Raw genomic sequence first — 24,388 nt, 5'->3', positions numbered from 1 at the left:
TGGGTAAGAGAGCTAGTATTTCTGAGTCTGTTTTTCAAATGAAAAACTGCCTAAGCACATTTTCCCCTAACTCAAGTGGCCCGCAGAGAGGAAGAAATAATAAATGCAGGACTATATTGAGCTCTTTGGATGAAAGGCACTAGATGAGGTATTATGGTAATAATTACTGTTATTGACAACTATAATTCAGACCCCCATGAATTATATAATCTGGTCTGTTCTTCTAGCAACTTCTCTTGATTACCATCATTAGGATTTGAAATGTTTGGGATGTGTGGTCACTCTAAATATCTCCATTTGGCAAGAGCACCACATGGCCATTAATTTAAAAAGGGGCAACAGCCACAGACTTTGATAATTCTCTCCCTCTCAAATATTCCCTTATAAATAATAAGCTTTTACGGAATAAAGTTAGCATCAATCCCTTCCGATTAACTAAAACACTCAGCCTTAATACACCATCTGTAAAACGGAGAGCTGGAGCTTAAGTACACTAGGTCCGCAATCCTTTACAAAAACACCGTCCGAAGACCCATATCATTGAGTAAACTATCAAAAAACGAGGAGAGTCGTTTTAGGGTTTGAGCATTTCCTCTGGTCCTCGGCCAATCATTGACAGCCCCTGGCTGATTCTGTGGCCGTCGGTGACAAAAGCCACGGAGAGCTGGAATGTGCTCCAGGGGGTCGTCCCCTGCACGTCCCCCAGAGTCACAGATGTGATGAGGCCCTGCAAGGCAGAAGTCATTTGCTTAGGGAGCGCACAAGATGGCAGCCAGCTTTTACCTGAACATGACGGGCAGCACTGTCCCGGATGAATGGTGGGGTTGCCACAGGCAGGCACCGGGCAGGTGATCAGAGCACACATTTCCCGTCCATTGTGACAGTAGCATTCCCGGCACCCATCATGCCAGCTCTCCTCATTTTTATGATGATGGCCATCCATGGACAGACATGTGCCTGACAGGACAGGTGGCCCGGCTGAAGCAGGGACCTCTGGACAGACAGAAGGCAGCCTGGTAAAGAAGCAGCTACTGCACAGGATAAATAGCCTGTAGTGTCCTCACAGGTAATGCGACCCAGCCACCAAAAATCACGGGTACAAAAGGACAGTTCATGACACGGGAAAGGCTCATGAAAATAATTTAAGTTAACAGGCTCTCACTTTTGAAAAAAGAAAAATAGGAGAAAAAAAAAAAAAACCCTGCAAATATGTTTCTCTCCTACTAACGGGATTATAGTTGATTTCTACCCCCTTCCCTCCACTTCCTCATATTTTCTACAGTAAACAAGCACTGATTTCATAGCAAATAGTACATACATGTTTAATATATGCGGAATAATCACTCTAGAAGTCACCCAGTGGGGAAAGTCTGGGCCTCTTGAAACTAACAGATTTTTGTTCAGTGCAACAATCGAAGCAGTGACTAGATTTTTGTTTACTCTGACCCCTTGAAGACACTGTTAAGGGTGATAACTGCCTAACTTTGAAAACACACCACAGGGGTGCCTGGGTGGCTCAGTCGTTAAACGTCTGCCTTCAGCTCAGGTCATGATCCCAGGGTCCTGGGATCGAGCCCCACATCGGGCTCCCTGCTCCGCGGGAAGCCTGCTTCTCTCTCTCCCACTCCTGCTGCTTGTGTTTCCTCTCTCGCTGTGTCTCTCTCTCTGTCAAATAAATAAATTAAAAAAAAAAAAAAAAGAAAACACACCACAAACTTGAGGGATCTTTTACTGCTGAATCTGTGGGTCATGCTGACAAGTAAAGCACACTGGGTGGGGTGGGTGGCCAGGCTGGAGCTGGGGTACGGGCAGAAATGGCAGTTGGGGTGCATGCTCCCGTGGCTGCAGGGACGTCCCGAACAGGGAAGTCCCAGACAAAATGCATGCCCAGGATTCGTGCGTATGTAGAGACTGAGGCTGGTGTTTGCTGATTCAGAAGTTTAAATTCTCATAGAAAACTGTGTTCCCAGAAAATAGATAAGCAGGCTGCTTAGCCACGCCCACCCTCACAGGCTCCGAAAAGGGCTCTCTGCTGCATCACTGTTATCAAGCCGCTGCCCGACAGAAGCAGACTCTACCGAGGTCAAGGTAAAGGTGCTCTAGGCTAACGTTCCTAAGATGGGTAAAACTGAAGAGCTGAGAAGTCATTCGTTTGGTCAAATGTGCTTGTCCGTCATATGCTTACTTTAAATTCTATTCTGAGCTCTTATTCCAATGAGACGGAAGGAAAAGGGATGGACCCATAGAGAGTGACATTTGTGTCTGAATAGACAACCGTCACTGAAACTGTTTCAATTACATGATGTCCTCCTGTTCTCTGGTTCTGAGCCCTGGCTGTTCTGAAGGGGGGAAGAAGGGTCATGGGTTCGCACTTACCTCTGCACTTGCAGAGAAGACAGCCGTGACTGTCCTGCTGGAAACCCAGGGGGCAGATTTTACTGCATGGGAGCTCCGGGCATTTCTTACAGCGACAGATGTCACAGCCGTGCTTATTCTTCCTGGGTAATTAAAATTTTGTCAGAGGTCAGAAAATCCAAAAGTCTCAAATGATGTCCAAGCACTCAGACCAAGGGTCATTGAAGGGATACTACTCTTAAGCAGAATAACTTGACTTATGCTCTCAAAAACTCGTGGAGTGATGTCTAAGTAGCTCTCTGTGGCCGCGACCACCACTTACCCATGGCCAAGGTTTGGAATTGCCCAAGGACTAATGTGCTTCTGGGATGTGACTGTCAGAACCCCAATGACATGACTGTTTTAATTAGGAAAAGTAGTACCGTAATATAAAAAAGATGAACGTGTAATTCCATGAATGGGATGGTAAAGGGTATATTGTTGGTCAATGCTGGAGGCCAGCATTGGGGCAAAAGTCCTCCTTTTGTCAGGGTAAACCTTCCTCACATGACCACAATCTTTGAGAAATTTCAGACACTAGTAGAAATATTTTTTTAAAAGATTTAAAAATATATTTATTGGGGGGGGAGAGAGTGAGCACGAGTGGGGGGCGAGGGGCAGAGGCAAAAGCAGATCCCCACTGAGTGCGAAGCCTGATACAGGGTTCTGTCCCAGGACCCCGAGATCATGACCTGAGCTGAAATCAGATACTTAACCGATTGAGCCACCCAGGCGCCCCACTAGTAGTAACATTAATGAGCATCTTACTGAACTTAGAGCAGACAGAAGGAGAACCTAAGACTCCACAGACGTGGGAAGGCTGGACCAAGATTGATAAAGAATAAAAGCTTTGAGAAGCCCTGCAATCAAGGTCCACTCATGATTTCACTAGCGAGGAAAGAATATCAACTGAACAATGCTCCATACACGGGGTATAAAGAAGCATGCGGGATACAGGAAAAAGGCTGCACTTTAATAAACTAGAGTGCCTAAATTTTGTGATTGGAAAGATGATGTTAAATAAATAAATATGTGTTTACGAAATACATCACAGTAATTTATTTATTTATTTATTTATTTATTTTTAAAAAGATTTTATTTTATTTATTTGACAGAGAGACACACAGCGAGAGAGGGAACACAAGCAGGGGGAATGGGAGAGGGATAAGCAGGCTTCCTGTGGAGCAGGGAGCCCAATGCGGGGCTCGATCCCAGGACCCTGGGATCATGACCTGAGCCGAAGGCAGACGCTTAACGACTGAGCCACCCAGGCGCCCCACATCACAGTAATTTAAGTGAAAGTTTTTTTGGAAAAAAAAAAATTCTTAACAAACATTCCTTATTTTCTCTAAAAGGAGAATGTTACGGTCTGGTACAGAGGAGCTCCCTCTGTGTCCCGTCCACAGGCCACAGGACCGAGTCTTCTCCTAGGCTCCACATTTGCTCTGCAGGCTTTGCCCTAGCTGGCTTACTGGGCCTCAGACAAGGAGGAGTTACTCTATCTACCCTCAGGTTTCACCCCAAGTAGCCCTAAGTGGCAACAGTGGTGTTCAATAACACAAACACACACAAAAAATTCCTGTTCTTTTTCATCTTGGATAAATTAAGGGACTCTGAGAGGAGACAGCTCTATGGGGAACCCTTGGTATACCCCTGCCCAAGTGACAATTAAACCACAATCTGCTAAGTGAAATGAGAACTGAGTGCTGGGGTCTACATATTTATGTCAACATGATGAGAAGAACGAATTAAATGAATTATTCATACTCATGCCAGAACACATGTCATTTTTAAGCTCTATCAAGGCTTTACCTGATTTGTTCATTCATTTAGATATCCGTCCACCTGTCCACCGACCCCTTCTGTAAGCCTTTGCTGCACACAGAGAGGAACAGTCTACTCAGCAGGTATGGATAAGGGGCATGGAAGGCTGCCTTCATCCCAGTACTCCCATATGGTGTCTGGCCAACATTTCTCCTTCAGAGGCTGCCCTTGAAACCACATTTTCTAGCTGGTAAAGTACTCATTTGTCTACGGTGATCTGCTTGGTCCTCCCTGAATGTGCTTACTGATAGGAACATGCCATGGACTCCACAGTCCTCTAAGGGCTTTCTCTCCAAGGTGAAGGTTGGACTTGAACCTCGATTCTGAGCTGTCATTACACTGCAGCAGGTGTTTGTAGTTATTATTATGATAATAATACTTCATTGGACATTAGGAGTGGGGCTAAGAAATAATTATACTTTCACTGGTATAAACGTCCTATTTTAGGATTAAGAACGATGACGGTTTATTAATTTGGGGACGTTTTAAGGATAGTGAGTGTTCTCAATTTATCCTAAAATTAGAATTAAGATTCCCCTATCCCTGCTAAACTAGAATTCCTAAGAGGAACCATAAAAATGGTAACTTTAAGATGGCAGGCAAGAGATGATGAATCCAAGTCCTTTATAATTACTAGTACTATACAAATATATTAAAAATTGGAAAGGCAGATGGGGCGCCTAGGTGGCTCCGTCGGTTAAGTGGCTGACTCTTGATTTCGGCTCGGGTCATGATCTCAGGATTGTGAGATGGAGCCCCACGTCAGGCTCTGCATTCAGCGGGGAGTCTGCTTGAGGATTCTCCCTCTCCCTCTCCCCCTGCCCGCGTGCGTGCGTCTCTCTCTCTCTCTCTCTCTCAAATAAATAAATCTTTAAGGAATAAAAATGATAAAGCAAGATTAGGGAAGGTAATCTTTTAGGGAACCAGCTTAATACAAAGGCAGAAATAGATGTTAGTACAGACACTAAACAAATGTGAAGTGCCTTTTCCCCTGGGATAATCTAGATTTTCTGGGGGTTTGGCTCAACAAAGAATTTTTGAAAATCTAAGTCATGGTTCTTATCTCTAAGGGAATTCATAAAAGATATTGCTACATGGAGAAAAAGATGTTATAAACTACAGACCAGCACCAAGGTAAGACAGGGAGGCGTGGCAAATAATCATGCTCCACGTGGCCAATGAGTGGCCGTCCACTGATCTTAAAGTACACATTATTAAATAAATTATCACCAAATAGTCACTGGGACAGTTGTGAAAAGTTGTGGCATGTCCAATACTGGGCTCTCATGACAACTCCATTCCAGTGTGCAAAGGCCTTTGCTATGAGGAAGCCTCACAGAAGAGGCCCAAAGGACAGTGGCAGAACGAGGCTCTGGCCCCTCTTCATCAAAGAGTTAAGAGTAAAACCCCCCTTTTGCTGCTCTCCGATTCACTTAACAAAGCAAGCACAGATATTCTGGATTCAGTGCATCACTGATCCATTCACATACATATGAGACAGTTAACAAAAGTAAGTATGGACGTTTCATTAAGTTACAGATGATTAAGAAGAGATCTTCTGATTTAAGAAATACTTACAGGTATCCAAATGGACAATACTTGTCACAGATTATGGGTCTGCACTTCTTGGGCCGTGGGCGGCACTGACAGATCTCACAGTTGTGGGCATCAGTCAGGAAACCGAAGGGGCAGTCCAAAGTACAGCCTCGCTTGAGGCCCGAGCACAGCTCCTCCCCTGTGAAGAGAGGCAGAGAGCGTGAGGTGCTGATGAACACACGGACACTTCCAGACCTGCCCCTAATATCTGCCGGTCCTCTTCCACAGATGTAAATACTATACCATATTATACTATAGCATTAGGAATGGTTAAAAATTATAGAGCCACCATTCCTTGGTTATCTCAACATAACTCCACATCTTGGTACTAATCGAGAAAAGAAGCCCCAAAAAACAGATTTCTGAAGTGTATTCCAATCTGGTGCTAAAGAGCAGGCTGTGACTACTATTTGAGGTGTGGATGAAACGGAGTGCTATTTTTTCATGAAATTTGTTCTTATGAGTTCCTCAAACTACTGATTACCATTTAATGTTTAAGTGTGAGAATGAGACACTTAAACCCCAAACTACATTATATCTTTTGCTCCAACTAAATGCTTATGATAACACACATTCTTCAATGTTCACACAATGTTTTCTCTTAGGAGCTTTAGACACAATCCTATAACACTGCATATTATATGCAGTCTAAAGGATTTCTTACCCTTTCTTTAAAAAGAAACAAGCCTAATAACACGTTATAAAGTGAAATAGTATTTCAATTTAGGTATTTTTTCCCGACCACTGACAGACAGCCACGTCTTTGGATAAGTCTAACTGACTAAAAAGTGTATGTGACAAAAACGTCTACATTAATGTTTATCCACTATCTGAAATGTTTGAACTCTCCTCTGTTAGCAGAATTTGGAATGATGTTTTAGCTGTCCTCTATTAGTCAGTTATAACATTATTTTAGAATAAAAAAAAAAAGGGGTGCAGGGAAGAAGCTATGGTGGCGGGCAAAAGGAACTACCAGAGAGATCAGCTTCGGAAAAGTCTTCTAGAAAGATTTCAAAAGGTGTGAGGTAGGGCTTCGCAGGGTAATGTACGGAATACAAGCATTCAGGTAAGAAAAGCATGCTTGGTGGTGTGTTGAAGCAACTCAAGGCCTGTCTGCATTGAATGCAGAGTCTGAAAGTCAATCAAATGTAACAAGGTTGACACAGTGACGGCAAGAGTGCGGCAATGCTTGATTACTGCTCTGCAGGGGAGGGCAAGGTGGGAAGCAGACGCTGTTTTTGTCGGAATAACAAATGAATCTGTATTTTATTTGGACACGCTTAAAGCACAAGTATTATAAATAATGCGTATGATACTAAGAAAAACAGAATGCATGGGTTCCCCCCTCCACACGCAAACCTTATCATCTAAAATTAAATCTTGAACTACAATTAATAGGTGAGATGGGTTCAGGTTTTACACAAATATTTTAAGAGAGCATCTTTTTGTGAATCTTAGCTGGCAATACACGAACATTTAATTTGCTATCTTTTAGAGAGGAAAATGTGATTTATGGTATAATTTTCTACTTTGTCCTGATCATAAACCTTTCATTACACATATTTAATATAGCCCTGTGGGTCTATATCACACTGCGAGGCAACTGATTACTAATTTGCATCCTTTTTAAAAGTGAAATTCTAAATGGCTCATTTAAAAATTTGTAATTATAGGACTTGAAAGGTCATCAGTTTTCCTCTCTTTCCATCATTAAGGGATGATGAAGGAGGGAGAAGACATTCACAGCCACCTTTCTTTCTCTTACACTGAAATCGAAGTTGTAAACCCATTTCTCTATTCCATGAATTTTTAAGTTGCAACACTGTGGACCGGGCCTGTCTCTGTTCTCCTCCCTATCAGAAGGGGGCTCTGGGGTAGGGCCTTATTTTCTTTCTTTATACAGCCTAGGTTACATCATGGTGTTTAGCATGGAGTGAATGTTCAATAAACATTTGCTGAATGAACAAATCGATCAATGTTCTTGCTATTTACTCCTCCACTCTCAAGGCTGCCATATTAAGAGAAAAATAACAAGATGGAAAAACTTACTCTGCTAGTATTTAAAATCTTCGAAAATAGTGGCACTTACTAAACATGTCAAAATACCATCTTCTAGCTCAGAAAGGAAGAATATTAAAGACTATAAGGTGGTGGTCCTAGATCCATGTATCAATTACGGACTTTTCTTACTATAAATGTATCGACAAGGCAAACCTTTACATAAAGAGCAGAACCAAGTAGAAATATCTTATTTATAGGTGGGTGGGGGTTTATAAGTTTGTCTGAAAAGCTTTAGTACATCACTTGAGGCAGCATGAAAGAAAGAACGGTGGCCTTATACTCATAATTTTTCAGCATTATGACTTTACTGCGATCTAAAAATGCTTTCTAATCTATAGGGGAGAATTACCATTGAAAAGAAAGTGATAAATAATGGCAAAGTACAGCATCTGTGCATCACAGCTGGTTGATAACAGCTACGAAGTAAACTGTTTACTCTGGAGAAAAAGTGCTGTTTGCTCCCGGGGCCAAAATATGACACAACTGTATCGGTCCCTCAGGCTAAGTGAGTACCACGTAACTGCATTTGGAACCCAATGTGATTGTGTCCCTTCTCTGTTGCAGCCCCCCACACTCCTGGACACTGGCAATTCCCACTAACCGGTCAGTTAAGAACACCACGAAGGTCCTGAGATGATTAAATAAAGAAATGCAACATTACAAATGCTTGTCCCAATCTTGACTCTGGGTTTTAGTTATTACTTTAGTTCTGAGTTATAATGAAATGAAAGCATGGAGCCTGCCTCTTTGTATTTGTTGCTGCAACCTTCTTTAGATGCTTGATTCGGATATATGTATTTCATGAAAAGTAGGAAGGCTTTTTCTTCTGGCTACCATTAATTTTCTATGCCTGCATCAGCTTCTAAATAAAAGCATTTTTACTTCCTAGAATTACAGAATGTTAAAACTGGAAGAGAAGTTAAAAATAATCCAGTCAAATCCACTTGATTTAAAGATGTAGAAAATAAGATGCCAAAAGATGGATGGCATTTAATTCATACAGATGTCATTTACTACATATAGCTCATATAGTAAGCTGAAGTGTAGCGTGTCTATTTGGTTAAAAAGTAATGTTATTAACAGCTTATACCGACAAAGTATTAGGTTACTAACAGCATACCTAAATGATTTTAGTTTTAACTTTTGTAGCTATCGTACTTGAACATCTTCTACCGTATTTCTTTTCTTTATTCTAAATATGGGAAAATGAGTCAGGGATAATTTAAATTCTCTGTATGCCTTTGATGCATTACTTTGCTGAGCAGTGTTAAAGAATGTTATTTGTTACAGGTTAAAGTAGCAAAGCTACGGTATGTTTACACAAAAGAATATTTTGTCCTATACCTTCCATGTATTTTTTGAAGGAGTCGCACTGGGTTTTGATTTCAATCTGAAAGTGGTTGTGTATGATATGCTTGGTTATAGTGCAATATCATTACAGCCTATTGGCATGCTACTAATAAGGATGAAGTCCATTTTTATCTTTTTCGTATCCCTAGTGCGTGGCATATGGTAGGCAGTCAACAAATGCTAGATGAAAAAAGAACGAATGAACAACAAAGCAATGAACAGGGGAGAAATATTTATTGGGCACTGGTCTTATTTTAAGCATCTTGATGCCAGTGGTCTATATAAACAAGGTCTAATCCCTAACAGAAAACTGATGGGCTTTGGCTGGATGCAAAAAAAAAAAAAGAAAAAGAAAAAGAAATAATGTAGGGGAGAAATTTAGACAAAATCAGTATTTATCAAGTAGCTGCAATGGGAAAGAGAACATACTAATGCCATCTTTTAGTGCAAGGAAGTTTCCTTTTGTAAAACCAGGTGAAAGAGAATGAGAATATTTGACGGTTAAAGTTAAAAGGTAAAGGGAAAGTTGTTTGTGTGCGTGTCCTCAGAGGACAGGAAGAACCAGAGGCAGGTCTGTATTGGAACAAAGGAGGGGAAGCTGGGGGCTTTCCACATCAGCCAGCTTGCGCTGACTCATAAGTGGATGTGTTATAAAACATCTCTCATTTTCTGTAAACAGAGTAACAATTACCATATGTCGGCTAGTAAAGCTAGCTTTGCATTCATTCATTTACTTAGTCCTCAGAATAACTCATTAGTTAGGTATTATTATTTGCCCTTTACAGAAGAGGACAAGAGGCCCAGAGAAGTAAAGTGACTTGCCGTGATCGGCTAGATGCAGGTCAATCTGCTGCCAGAGCCGGGGAGGAGAGCGAGGGACATACAGTAACAGTGGTCTGACAACTAAGGACTGGTCAATTTGGTTTACTCTGATTCACCTCCTAAAGGTGTGGCTTCCAGAGGTGTCAGGATCGCTAACGGGACGGAAGTGAGAGAATACTCTATGACCAGACTTCTGTATGATACAGACAAACCGACAAATGCCACTTGGTGTTTAATTATGTTCTTAGTTATCCAGTGGCAGCAAGTAAGATGGCTAAAGACTAACCCAGGTCAAGAATCTCAGTGTGATAAAATGGATACGTGGTCAGAATTACAAGACCACAGAAGGGGATCTTAAACAAGAATGATGTCCAATGGCATCCCCAATTCTGATGGTGCCCTGCATGGCCCTGGGAGATGGGTCAGTTCCTTCCCGGTTCTTCTTTAGGACCAAAGCTTCCTTTTAATAGGAGCTGTAAGTTACAGAATTTGACTTAAAGTGGTGATATTTCATTAGTGTACTGGTTACAGGAGATTTTTTCCTTAGGGGAGGTCTTGTATTCATGTTTGTGGCATAAATACCTAGTACAGTACCTAGAACTCGGCAGGTGCTCTATTATATGAGGCAAAAGAAGAAAGGAGGGAGGAGGGAAGGAAGAAAGACCAGAGATCCCTGCAAATAAATAAAATTTGCACATAATGAACAGCCAATAAAGATTTATATTAAAAAACATCATTGACACGAATTGCGACAGTCTCCTGTCCCTATCTCTTTCGATGTGTCAATGAACTGGAGGTACCCGGCAGGCAGAATGCATGCGTGTTCCTGTTACAAAGCCGGAAGGCAACATGACAGCAAAGACAGGCAGAGCAGAATTTTCCTAATAGCCTCACTCTGCAAAAAGCCAGTGATCCCTTTTCTACTTGCTTCAATGACAACTGGAGGAAAGTTGTTTCTTTGGACTTAACTACAAAGGGCTCCTTGTGAAGTGCCAGGGGTCTTATATAAGCATAACCATGTGGTAAAAAAGTTCCTAACAGAAAGCTCAGGTGAAGGCGGTAGGTGGGGAGATCAGGCACGATGAAATCTCTATTTTTAGACTTCAGACAGTTCAGAAAAAAATTTAGGTACGCTCCCATGATCAGAGAGGCGTGTAGCTCAAGAGAGTTGAGAAGTATTAAAATATAAACTCTTCACAATACAATACCAATTATCTTGGTGTCAAAAAAACGAAGTTGGCCAGTTAAGTGAACACACGTGGATGCCAAGGCAGCTCCCTAATGAACTCAGCTTCTCAAACAGGACAGCCCCGATGCATGGAGGCTGCTAGGACATTTAAAGATGGTAACCACCAGAGTCCCAACAACAGTTTTGTAAACTCTGTTTTAGCACCAACTCCGGCAGGCAAGCAGAGTGATGGGGACATGTAATTGAAAACGACTGAATTATTCAACTCCTGTTTTGTGTCTGTCCACACGTGGAATGTGACCACCTCTGTGCAGGTGACCGCCTTGTCACTGAATGACCCGAGCAACGGTGTTAGAGAGAGCCGACTGGGTGGTTGGAAAGAGTATGTCCTCCAAAGCCTGGGGGGCTGCCCCATGATGCAACTGGACAGTGAGGAGTATCTGAATACAATGAAGGTGAAAACCAGAATAAAGAAGCACCTCTTTTCCCCCAAATGACTGTGTATCTGTGTGTGTTAAGTACAAATTTTCTTTTCTTCTTTCAGGCTGTTAAGGGAATGTCATCAATAGGAATGAAAAAGATATTCCATCACATAATATGCTTTGACAGTATCCTATTAGGCCCAGAAAAAAAGTGCAATCTTCTGTATACTTACTATGTTTGCACTGACAGGTTCGACAACCATTGTGATCAAGTTTGAAACCATAAACGCAGTCCTTCTCTGTCAGCGTACAGTTTGATAAGTCCCCACATGCAGGTGGATCAATTGTGATGTAGGTTGGTTCTAATAATAAAAAGAGAAAAAAAAATCAATGAAACATATGATTACCTCTTAGACGCTATTCAATCTTTGAAATCCCACACTACAGTAAGTTGCAAAAAAAAAAAAAAATCAGTAATTTTCATCAAACCCTAAACTTGTATACTTTCCTAATGCTTTTAACCCCTGAAACAGAAAGATTTTTATTTAGATTTTTGAAAATCCAAAAATTCTTTTTCTTTACATTTGAGCAATTTATGTATTTCTTAGTACCCTCCCATAATACTTCCCCCGATGGTCACCACTAAGGAAGCAGACAGGAGAGGTTAAATCAACTCCATGTAAATTGTTAACTATTCTTCTATTTCCTCTTGATGTTTTCTGCATTTATTCTCTGTAAAAATCAGGACATAGCTTCCAACTGTCAATTACCTCTCCATTTTGCAACTCTTCTGAAATCTGGATTTCCTATCTTTTTTTTTTTTTAAAGATTTTATTTATTTATTTGACAGAGAGAGACACAGCGAGAGAGGGAACACAAGCAGGGGGAGTGGGAGAGGGAGAAGCAGGCTTCCCAAGGAGCAGGGAGCCCGATGCGGGGCTCGATCCCAGGACCCCGGGATCATGACCTGAGCCGAAGGCAGACGTTTAACGACTGAGCCACCCAGGCGCCCCTGGATTTCCTATCTTTTATGTGACACTACTTCAATTATTACAGATGGTATGATGGATAATAGTGACTAAGAGCTTATCCCCAGGGCCCAGGGCTTATGGGGGTGGCAGGGTCAGACACAAGCAGTCAGCAGGAAGAGCGAGCGGCCGTTCTGGGAAGAAAAGCCTAGAAGACACCCAGTGCCAAAGGTGATATTTTACTTTACTATCATGTTAATAATGAAGATTTGTCCTGGGCAATAAAAATAATTACACACTTATGTAAAGTGCATTACGGGTCTGTATGTTTGCAGTGCTCTTTATAAACGCCTTCAAGCTTCATCCCACTCCAGGGAGATGAGTGCTCTCATTTTCCTCATTTTATGGATGAGGAAATATAGGATTGCTCACCTGTCCCAGATCACAGAGTTAGTAAATGGTGGACCCAAGACTCAAACTCAGGCATTCTGGCTCCAGGGTCACAATCTTGGTTTCCATGCAGTACAAAACCCATTGTAATGGTCCTTGTTTTGTAGCACTGATAAGCGACAACCTACATAACGTAAGACTGTGGCCAGGGTGTCATCAAAAGGAACAGGGCCACTGACACATTTATGTAGCTTCTTTTTAACCAAAAGATACTATGAACTTCTTCAGAGTAAGCTGGTTACAGTATCTTTGTGAAAAGCTTCCTACCGAATGTCTCTACCTATGTTTCCACAGATGGAAAACATGAGGTGCAGAGAGGGTGATTGGCTTATCTAAGTTTACATAGCAACCCAGTAGCAGGCTGGGAATAGAACAGAACAGAGGTTCCTGACCTCCCGTCCAACACTCTATCCATTAGTTCACACTGTCTTCTCCAGTTTCGTTTCCTGTTACCATGGAAGAGAGACTAAAATAAGTGTTTTCGCTGCCACTGCTAAGATCAAGAGTTCTAAATTTTTATCCATCTCCTAAAAGAGGCCAATGATTCAGCTCTTCACAGGTAGCAGGCAACTCTGACTTACTCAAGAGATGCTTTGATCAGCACTCTCCGTGTAAAAATATGTATGAAGAGGGTATAGCACATTCTCTATTTTTATTGCAACACAGTGTGAGGAACGTCGCCTGAGATTTTTATGTGAACTTTCCACTGCTGTAAAATTTCTAATTTCCTTCAATCACTAAAGTATCCTTTCTGACAGGTAACTGTAAACATCCAAAAGCAGTTTAAGTTTAGGCAAGTTTTAAGATGCCGTGAATTAAATACAGCTGTGCTGCTTTCTGACATTCTTTTAAAATTTACTGTAAACATCTTTGGTTTTCGAACCTATATGGTTTTTCTTTTATCACTACTGTTATTAGTCACCCAAAATACTGATTCCATTTCAGCCTTCAGCCACAAGACAGCCAATGTTTTGTCAACATTATTCTAACCACAAACGTCAGAGAATAGAGGACCTGTATCACCTTTAAGTAAACACACTATAGATTATCCCACAGAGAAAGGAGCTAGGTCTACGGTCTGGAGTTATGAGAGCAAAAATCAGGGCTGGATTCTGAACTCTCTATGTCCATGCTTTAGGGAATGGCTTATGGGTAAAGAAGAGTTTTGAGCACCTTTCATGGACCAAAACCTTGTTTTGTTTTTTTTTTTTTTTAAAGATTTTATTTATTTATTTGACAGAGAGAGACACAGTGAGAGAGGGAACACAAGCAGTGGGAGTGGGAGAGGGAGAAGCAGGCTTCCTGCCAAGCAGGGAGCCTGATGTGGGGCTCGAACCCAGGATCCTGGGATCATGACCTGAGCCGAAGGTAGACACTTAACGACTGAGGCACCCAGGCGCCCCAAAACCTTGTATTCTTAACTGACATTTAAGTTCATGAATGACTTTTGCCTTCAGAAAATGTATTATGGAAAAATGTATTTGGGCAGATTATACCGATCCTGGAAATGCATAATAATCATAGGGTAGTACGTAATTTTACTTTTGGTGAATTTTAGGGATTTGTTAAGAGGATAGTGCTGCATATGCTATTTTTGATACTTATTTCATTTAACGCACAAAATCAGAACTGTGATCTCCGGCTAGAAAGTCAAAGGAAAAAGAAATGGCGTGGCTTGAGAATCAGAACCACAGCACTGACTTGAATGGTCCCACACTTATCCAAACAGCTTCATCAGCTAGGTCGACAGTCACAGACGTCCATCAAGCACACAACACATTTCTCCAGGAGAGGAGATACACTGAGCCTGTTTTCCCACAATATTCAGGATGATACCTTTTGCTTAGTGTAACAAATGAAAAGAAAATGCATAGAAGCGCTATTTACTAGGTGCTGGTAAATATTTCAGATAAAACAAGTCTTACTGGATATCTTCCAAGTCTCAGATAATATGGTAGAAGGCAAGAAACAAAAAATTATTTTGTACCTTTAAAATCGTATTTCCCCTTCATTTATGATTAGATGGGAGAAATTGGAAGTGTATACATTTCAAATTATGTCTCCCTCAATATTTAATATTAAAACACAGAAAAATTCAATAAAACCATTTGCTCACGAGAATTGTCAATTTACTCTAGAACTATTCAATTTCCCCTCAATAGGTTGGCTGACTACAAAACTTTCACTGTGATATATTCAATATAGAAATCTAAATTTTTTTTTTTTAAAGATTTTATTTATTTATTTGAGAGAGAGAGTGAGAGACAGAGAGCATGAGAGGGAGGAGGGTGAGAGGGAGAAGCAGACTCCCCGCTGAGCAGGGAGCCCGATGCAGGACTCGATCCCAGGACTCCAGGATCATGACCTGAGCTGAAGGCAGTCGCTTAACCAACTGAGACACCCAGGCGCCCAGAAATCTAAATGTTTTTAAGAAGTATTTTAACACTTGTCCTCTCATTTTATGACATTTAACAAACAAGTATTGTTTGTCTTTACGAGTACAAACTGAACAAATTTTAAAAGCCTTTTGATGGTGGTGGTAACGCACGATTTGGGGGGGGGGTACTTACTGCCATTGTCCTAGGTCGCTGGAGGAAATGTTGATCTGTAAGAGACACATCTGTAGACAACTAGCTGCCTAATATTTCATCTGAAGTCATGCATTACATTCTATTCCCTTCCAACATTCTCTCAACATTGTAGTGCTCGGTGTCCTGCCCTGTGAGGTCCTCTCTGTATTATAGCTAGATTTCTCTAAAAACAATATGACAGCAGGAATATGCAACTATGAATTATCTAGCAAAAGATCTGATATTATCATAAACAGATAGGAGAGTTTGCTCTCAGTCCAAAACATTCACATGTAATCTCAGAAGTGGTCCTCTTACTAACATCAGAGCAGTGTTTGGGGAAAGAAAGACCACTGCAATTCAATTTCTTATTCCTAATAATGAACTTCAAAGCGAGACACATTTGATACCATCCTGAATTGGAGCATTTAAAATCAACGTTACATTCAGAGTCCTTACAGAGTAACGACCAAAAGTTAGACTGTTTGCAAAGTTTCTATCCCAGGAAGTTCTTGGGGTAGGTAGAGGTATTTTAAAGAATCTAGAATCGTGGTATCATAATATGATTACTTCTAAGCCATACACATAAAGAAGCTCGAGGAAGTGTTGGCGACATGTGAGAAATGTGTGAGCTATTTGTTAGAGTACCCTGAGCTGTGTGTGTCGGGGACTGTGACTAGCTCACACTTGGTCTGGGCAATGGTGTTCTGAACATGGAGAATATCCTGATGAGTCTTGGCCTGAAGACCAGAAGATGCGCATGTAAATCCTGCATTTCTATGCTCTTATATTACAAAGGATACTGAGATGATAGGCCAGAAAATACATGCCTTTCTAGAAGGATGATGGTGATGCTATGCCCTTGGCAGGTTTGGGGATTATCAGTTGAATAGAGGTCCTGCTAAGACTTTTGGAGACAATGATGCATCATGGTATACGATGCCTGTTGCTTGGAGCAAAGAAAACTGTCCCCCTTCAAACTGGCCGGGCAGAGACATGTTAGTGGGCCCTTTTCAAAGGAGAGGTCTCAGGTCTCCTCATTTAGGAGAGCGAGCAAATATTTGCACACAGGTGGGTATTTGGCGAGGGGAAGTTCACTGAGGTAGTGCTTACAAGATCAGCCTGAAATTCCATCTCATCTTGTATTGAATCAGCTGAGGAATTAAAGAAATACCTTAATGTCCTCCAAAGGAAGAAGGCTTGAAACAGCAGGAATTCATTGTCTTTGGCTACAACTATCTCTAAAGGGAACCCTGGAACAGCTTCTTTGTGGAGAAGAATTCTAGAAATATTTTCTGAGCCTAGAAGCAATAAAGAACAAAAATGGGTGTTTGTTACGTCTACATCCAGCAGTTTGCTTGCTGTTTCCTACCCCGCATCTGAGTGGGGATTGCTGCTCTCCTCAGCCCGCTGTCTTCGTGAATGATTTTTAAAGGCTCTCTGAGCACCTGCCGCTGTCCAGAAGAGCTATTTCTACAAGAACCCTTGGGATTGGGTCAGGAGTGCAGATGTTCAGCCACTGATTCTTATCCTAAGCCTTAGAGAACAAAATGCTGGAAGGAGACCTATTATAACATGCAATAACATAAACACATATTAATTTTTTATTTTACATTTATTTAAAATTTAGGGATAACTATTTTTCATATCGTAGAAAGCCCAACAAAGCCCTTCCCAGTAAAAATATTTCCAGGAAAACATTCATATTTTTCAAGATTTAGAGAGCCTCAGAAACTAAGTTTCTGAGGAACACCACCGGTATTTTACATTGATGTTCAAGTATTTCCTAGGAGCAATTGTACCTACTCAATGGAGATGGTCAGGCCCTATGGTCACAGTTAATTTGATCAGGAGTACAAAGTTAAAATAAAAGCATTATTTTAACTCCAAGGCCACAGCACTAGACCATAAAATAACATATATTTGATTATTCAGGAGATATAAATGTGTTAAGCAAATCTAAACTCTCTACTTTCTTGCTTGTTATTTTACAGAAAATTCTCCAAAAAGAAAGGGAAGAAGTTGAAACTCAAATTTAACCTTTTTAAGATGCTGATTTAAAGTTTTAATATCAGTCCTATCATCATATCAGATAGCTTAACACATTTGGGACAACAACAGAACGAAAAAGAATATATTTTGATCTTCAGTTATTTTAAAGTGTGTAATAATATTGTGAATTTGGTCCTGAAATAATTTATAGAATCACCAGTTTTTATATTTCAAGGGGCTATAGCTTAAATGAACATGCTAATAGATGCTTTTAACTTGGTGTCTAATCTGTATCACTCCACTGAACTTCTGGTTTTGAAATAATGCATACAAAGTTTTTCTCATTACCTTGATTACTATGAACTGTTTATCTCCCACAAATAATACTATAATTATCTCCATTGAGAAAGGTGTGAAGCACTCTTTCTGATTAGCAACCCTGGGAAGGCTGACAGCCAATTAGTAGCTCTTGAGTATGGGTGGGTGATTCTGGAAAAGCACTCGTGGAAGACATCCAGAGCCATCCCTCCTGGGTCTGTCTAAAGCACCACCTCCGACAGGGGGGTAATTAGCTCTAGTTCCAGATTTCGATTATCTCTAGGAGTGCTGCTTCACCCTGCTGAGGCCTGGGTGCACGGCAGGGCTGGAGGGCCTGGCTGTGGGCAGCGGCTGTCTACCAGCACCCCTGATTCCTACCAGCATACCTGCGTGCAAACATGTGCGTGCATGCACACACACACTAAGAGAAGTCTTTCTGGAAAAACCTTATTATAGGCAAATTTCTAGAAAAAGTAGTTTTTTTTTTTTTAAGGCAGATACATTCTTACATTTCTTTCATAAGTTAAAAAAAATTTCAAGTACAAGTAACAAGATACATGAAATTTACTATCTGTCTCTGATGTACCCCTCCTTTTGGACTTCAATAATGGTTTGCATAATGTTACATGGCTCTTGTCTGTAAATTCACAAGCCTGCTTATTGGATTGTTGAGAGACAGAGATGAACAATTATGTTCTCTTTTCAGTCCTAATTCAGGCATTCTCTTTCTTAAGATTTTTAAAAAATTATTTATTTATTTATTTATTTGGGAGCTGGTTTTGGTTAAGCCATGTGAATAGCTAATGAGTGGGAAAATTCCAAAGTTTCACTCACTTTCTAAGGCTAAATCTATCAGGTCCCCAAAGCCTACCAGTTACTGTGCGCCTGGCCGGGGGCCATAAAACTGGAGATAAAGTTGGACAAGACAGAACCAAAGGAGATAGCTTATCTGCTTTACTGTGTCTTCATATGTCATTCTGTTACCACAGTGGCTTTTCATATGTGACCAGAACTAGTCAGAAAACCATTCCAATAAATCACCAAATTGTCAACATAATTACAGCCTGGGAAGAGAAGTACTATAAAGATGAAATTTTCCCAAATGAAGCTAGAGGGGAAACTATTCATGTAGATGATGAGAAGAGAGAGACTGAGGATGCAAAACTCCCCTAATCTGGAAGGTGGGGATTTCCATGGGGTATGGATGTGTATGTACAAAAGTCTCATGAAGTCATGGAAAAAAATCTACAGCTGGAGTTTTCAAATTCTTTCAGCCACTACACACTTAGTGATCCTTTTTTCCTTTGTATATATTTCTCATAACAACACCTACATCCTTGTAATTTTTAAAGTACTTATCACAGAGCAGTTTCTTTATTTTATTTTAAAAGATGAATGGTGTGAAAATGTCCCCAAGATCTGTATTATTTTATGGTCAGATAGAGAAGTGACCATATATTTACTTTAGACCTATTTATTAACTTTGTATGCTTTTTCCAAGGAACTTGGCTGCTGGAGATATTTTTCTTCCTTTATCAACCTCATATTTAATAGGAAAAGACAGTAGTAGGATTCTGAGATTATTATTAAAAGACCACAAAAGAAAAATTGAATTTTTTTATAGAGAGGATATCTTTTTCCAAGAATTCAGCTTGAGAGAGCTCACAAAATGACTGGATTCCAAGAATAATTTGGATCTTAAACTTGTCTTATATTTTGTTACATTATTTTTATTGTTCATTTTCCTAGAGGATGGAACCAGAAATAATGGGTCACATTTATAAATACATTTGTATGTATTGTGTATGCATACACACATTTTAATAGCTATCTTGAACTGGGGTGTGTCAGGTGGTCAGAATTTTGGTATCTCAACCCAACCCTCTGGAAAATGGCTGAGGACCAGAGAGGAAAGGTCCCTGCATTAGGAACAATGGTTTATTCATGGTTTATAACCTTAGCACTAAGCCTAGTACTTGGCCCACAGTCGTGCTAAATGAATGAATAAAGAAGAACAAAGACGCCTGAACATGGAAAGTCAGGGCACACTTTTTGATGAAGAAGGGCTCCCATTCAGTATTGTCCTTAACAGGATGAATCTCTAATTTCCTACCTTTTGGAGGACTGGACATTAAGTTCCTTAGGATTCTCATTGCTGCAGCAGTCCCTTACACATAGTGGGTACTCAATAAATGAGCTTCTCTCGAGCAGCAAGCTAGTTCAGAAGGCTGCTGTGAACCGGACTCTCTAATAATAGCACAAACTGAGCGAAAATGCCCAAACCCAAGCAGTCTCCGTGAGAAACCCACTGATGATACTCAACTGCCTAAAGTCGGTGAAATTATGATCTGTATCTCTGGCTTGAGAAGGCAGGCAAGTATGTAAAGCATTGTAGGTCTCCCTCAAGATTCTTAACGTAAAATCTGATACCCCAAATTTCAATTATCTGGGGAATTCACTTCTAGGACTATCTCAATACACTGATGGTGCCAAATGAATAAAGTGTTATTAAAATAGTCCTGAAAAGAGCTGGGCACACACTCAATTCAGCAACACAACTAGCAGGGGACGAAGAATGGGCACTTTTGCCGAGGGCTCAGCAAATTTACCTTGTAATGGAAACAAAGACCGGCAAGAGTCAGAAGGAGAAAAGGGATGAGTCGAAACAGGAATGCAAACGAGAACACTGATGATGTCATCTCAGTGCCCGGCACCTGGAGCCCATTTATTTTCCTCAGTGGGGACATGAGTGCCACTGGTCAGGGCCCAGGGCCTGGAGAGGATGAGGCTGGGCAGAGAGCGAGTGTGAGCACAGAGACAACTGGGGAGAGCGACTCACATGCCCTCGAGTGGGGCCCGTATCCCTGGGCAGCCGCAACGGGCTTTCCCGGAGGTCAAACAGCAAGGTCCAAATTCCTGAGCCAGACAGAGGCTCAGGAAAACTAACAGGATCAAAGGCCAGGCCATAAAAAGGTCAGAATAATGGTAACTGGGTCTCAGCACTGAGAATAGAGCCAGGAGCAAGAATGGCTTCTGAATCTGAGTCACGATGGTCAAGTACTTTCATTATTGACCAACCTAACTTTCCTCACCCTCTCCCTTCTCACGATGGGAGTCTAAAGGGAAGCAATGCCAAGGACATGGATTTGGGGTCAGGAGATTTAGCTTGAGTCCCTATTCCCTCATGATCTCACATGTGGTGCTGAACCTCTTCGGGCTTCTATAAAATGGGAATATCCACTATTCCAACCTCGCAATATCACTGAGAGGCTCAAATCAGATCAGAAAGAGGGGACGACAAACTCTAGGTGTTACGTGGATATGACTTGTTGCTAAAATTACCGTTGTCATGACTATCCTGCCTGCTTGGAGCTCGACCTGGTCTCAGAGGATGGCTGAGTAAATGAATTATGTGCCCTTTTGCAGGCCTTCAATGTTCAGCTGATAAATGGTACGACAACTGCTTTGGCATTCTGAACCCCGTGCATTGTAACCTAAGCATCCTTTTCTATCTCCAGTGATAACATGAAAAGCATCTGGGATGTGGGTCGGTCCACAACATCCTTTCATATGGTCTGGTAAGCTTTGGAGCGTGTTAGTGACCAGCCGCTGGCGCCTTTCACATTTGCTGAGTGGCAGTCTGCTATCATTGTTCCGCATTTTGACTGTGCCCGTGGTGTCTCGAAGAGAACAGAAATCTCTTCATAATCAGCTTATCCAGTGTGAGTTGAAACAATGGTTCTGTGTGCCTGGCTGACCCCGTTCTTCCTCTCTCATGATGGGGGCCTTGCTGGATCTTTGGGGAGGAGGGCAAACTCATTACATTCATATATAGAATATTTTGGTAGCTTTGCCAGTAGTCCTGCCACTCTCAAGTTGCAAGAGGATACAGAAGACCCATCTCTAAAAGCTGTCTTTGATGAGCAGATCCTAGTTTCAGACGTGGGACCAGGTAAGACTTATGTCAACAGTAAGAGACAGTTCAACCAGTACTTTCTTAGCAACAATACTGGGGGCATCTCACTCAAATAATAATGTGCTCAGTGTCTGTCACAGGACTGTAGAGCATCTCTACTGAATTAATCTGGCCTAAAATCTCCATGGAATCTTCCTAAACCTTGGTTCCCAGAAAGCATGAAAGAGTCATGGTCTTGAAAAGATCTGAACGTGTCATTCCCTCTCAATCTGCTTATTATCATTGCTAAGCATTTTTTCAGATGAAATTTTTAATAAAATAGTCCCTAAATTGTTTTAGAAAGTGAGCTGATGTGCAGGGCAATAGCTTTCTAATTAAGGTGAAAAAGAATACCATCCCTTGTCTTCCTACTGATGGCCGAAGTAATGGTGCCAGGACCAAATACAACGGCACACGCATAAGCAAATGGTAGGTACTGAATACCTCAATAAGCATTAAATATACCTTGCTTGATTCCAAAGCAGATCCAAAGCAGCCTCAAATTATATCATGCATGTATACTTTTTTAAAGTGAGGAAAAGAGGACCAAGGTAAATTTTAAGTAGAAAAGAATTCACTGCAGCCAGGGATGAGGTCAGCACCCAGAGTGCATGCTGTGAGGTCCTGGCTGGTTGGGGACGTGGCTCACAGACTCTGCTCTCAGTCTGCTCCAGCAGCCAAGGTGAAAAGTCAAACCTAGAGGGCCCAGGGACCAACTACTTGTTGGCCTTCGAACTTTCTTGGGGATTCCTGATTGTGCTTCACGGTGGTGTTGCAAAGTAAGAGCTAGAGTCTTGCCCTGAATCTTATTTTCGATTGGTGACCAGCATTAAATTCTGTGGTTTCCAGTGGTCTGGTCACCTGAATTGGGCTCTGTTTCAAGCAAACATGATACATTCAGCTAATCTCTCAGGTGTGAAAGTACAATTCACTTGATGTGTAAAGACGTATTCTGTAGATATAAGTGGTAAGTACAAATATGGTCGAATCGCTAATAATTCAACTTGAATTAAAAAAAAAAAATGTGTGAAATGCCAAGGCATCACCATCACCTCGTGTTTCTGACAAATTTCAAAAAAGCACTCAATGTTCATTATCCCTTATTACCTATTGAATTTCGATCAAACTGATGGTAGGACCCCCGGACCAAGACGTGGCAGTGCTGAGCCCCCCGTAACAGATGTCCCAGTGTGCATGCTGATGGACACAGGGAACATCTTGGAGTCTCAGACTGAGATGAGGACATGTGAGTGTGATCCAGTTCCCTGCCCCCTCAGCAGCTAACTCCAATGGAAGAGCCACAGATGGCCAAGGGACACTCTTCAGCAGACATTTTCATTCCTGCAGGGTTTGGTTTTGTTTTGTTTTGTTTTTTACAATAATACTGCAGCAGACATTTTACACACTTGAGTGACATTTTATCTTCAATAATCAGACAGACACAGCACAGAATATACTTCTAAAGAGGGCCTCTAAAACAATTCACTGGGTTACAATCTCTGAAGCTAACCCTCATGTGTTAAATAATGGGAAATCGTTTTGTTCTTATAAGATAAACTGAAGACCATACACTGAAACAGTTTAAAATGGTACCACCAGAAGTGGAGTTAGAGAGCTAGGATATTAAAAATAAATCACGTAGGAATCACCACCCCTCTTAAAAGAGTTATTTCTATAGGGAAATTATTTTAGCCTAATTTATTTGAAAACATGTTTGAATCGAGCACCTGTAACTTCACGAAATGTTGTAATACATGACCATTTAAATAAATGCTTCTAGGCCCTAGAAGTCATAAAAAACACTATGTTGTAAGTGAATTGATTTTTTTTTTTTTTTTTAATAAAAAAAACACCAGGAGTTATACTTACAAATAAGTGTTATGGCTAAAAGCACTCACTCTCAGAGGCTATATGCTTGTGCGGAAATGCTATTCATGTTAAAATTCTCTTTGAAACTTCTCTTTGGAGTTGCTTTTCAAAGCAAATTACTATGTCATAGAAGATAAAGTGCCTTTATTTTACCGTCCCCCTTTTTGCTTCCTCTGAATGATTTTACTGAACTAGATCATCCACTTTTTTCACCAGACTTAGATGTGAATGACTCTATTTCCTAGAGTCTGATAAACCTTGGAAGTCAGGGGTCTGAGAAGCTAAGGGCATTCAAAAGGATGGGCCACCAGCTCCGATGTCCGTTTCAACAGAGAAGTACCAAAAATATTCTGAATGACTCTATTTCTGCAGGAGCTGTGCAGTTTTCCCATAGAACTATTTTGAAAGGAAAAACACTTCACTTGGATATGTATATCTTGGTAGGTTTAAAAATAATCTCGCTACTTTATCACTGGACCTTGTATGGGTATCAACAAACAAGCTTCCTATGAAAAGGCTGTCAGGTGCTTTAAGACAGATGTGTTGAGACCAATCCATTCACTAGAACGGAGGTCAACAGTGGAAGGAGATGAAGACGAGGATTCTAA

General features: G+C 41.0%; 1 protein-coding gene across 5 annotated transcripts in view; it reads right to left on the bottom strand.

Moving 5' to 3' along the window:
• CRIM1 (cysteine rich transmembrane BMP regulator 1) overlaps positions 1-24,388 on the bottom strand; it is a 182,675-nt gene that overhangs the window by 36,975 nt on the left and 121,312 nt on the right. For 4 of the 5 annotated variants that reach the window (XM_032410281.1, XM_032410282.1, XM_032410284.1 and 1 more), the window contains 4 exons: positions 11,892-12,020; positions 5,797-5,953; positions 2,377-2,498; positions 784-993 (listed from right to left, as the gene is read on the bottom strand). In XM_032410281.1, the coding sequence (XP_032266172.1) occupies positions 784-993; positions 2,377-2,498; positions 5,797-5,953; positions 11,892-12,020 (618 nt within the window). The remainder of the gene's footprint in view (positions 1-783; positions 994-2,376; positions 2,499-5,796; positions 5,954-11,891; positions 12,021-24,388) is intronic. The other variant, XM_032410283.1, reaches the window with a different exon arrangement.

Source organism: Phoca vitulina, unplaced genomic scaffold, assembly GCF_004348235.1.
Source record: "Phoca vitulina isolate PV1807 unplaced genomic scaffold, GSC_HSeal_1.0 scaffold12, whole genome shotgun sequence".
NCBI classification, from domain to species: Eukaryota; Metazoa; Chordata; class Mammalia; order Carnivora; family Phocidae; genus Phoca; species Phoca vitulina.
The sequence above is the reverse complement of the archived record's forward strand: the minus strand, read 5'-3'. Positions and strand labels throughout refer to the sequence as shown.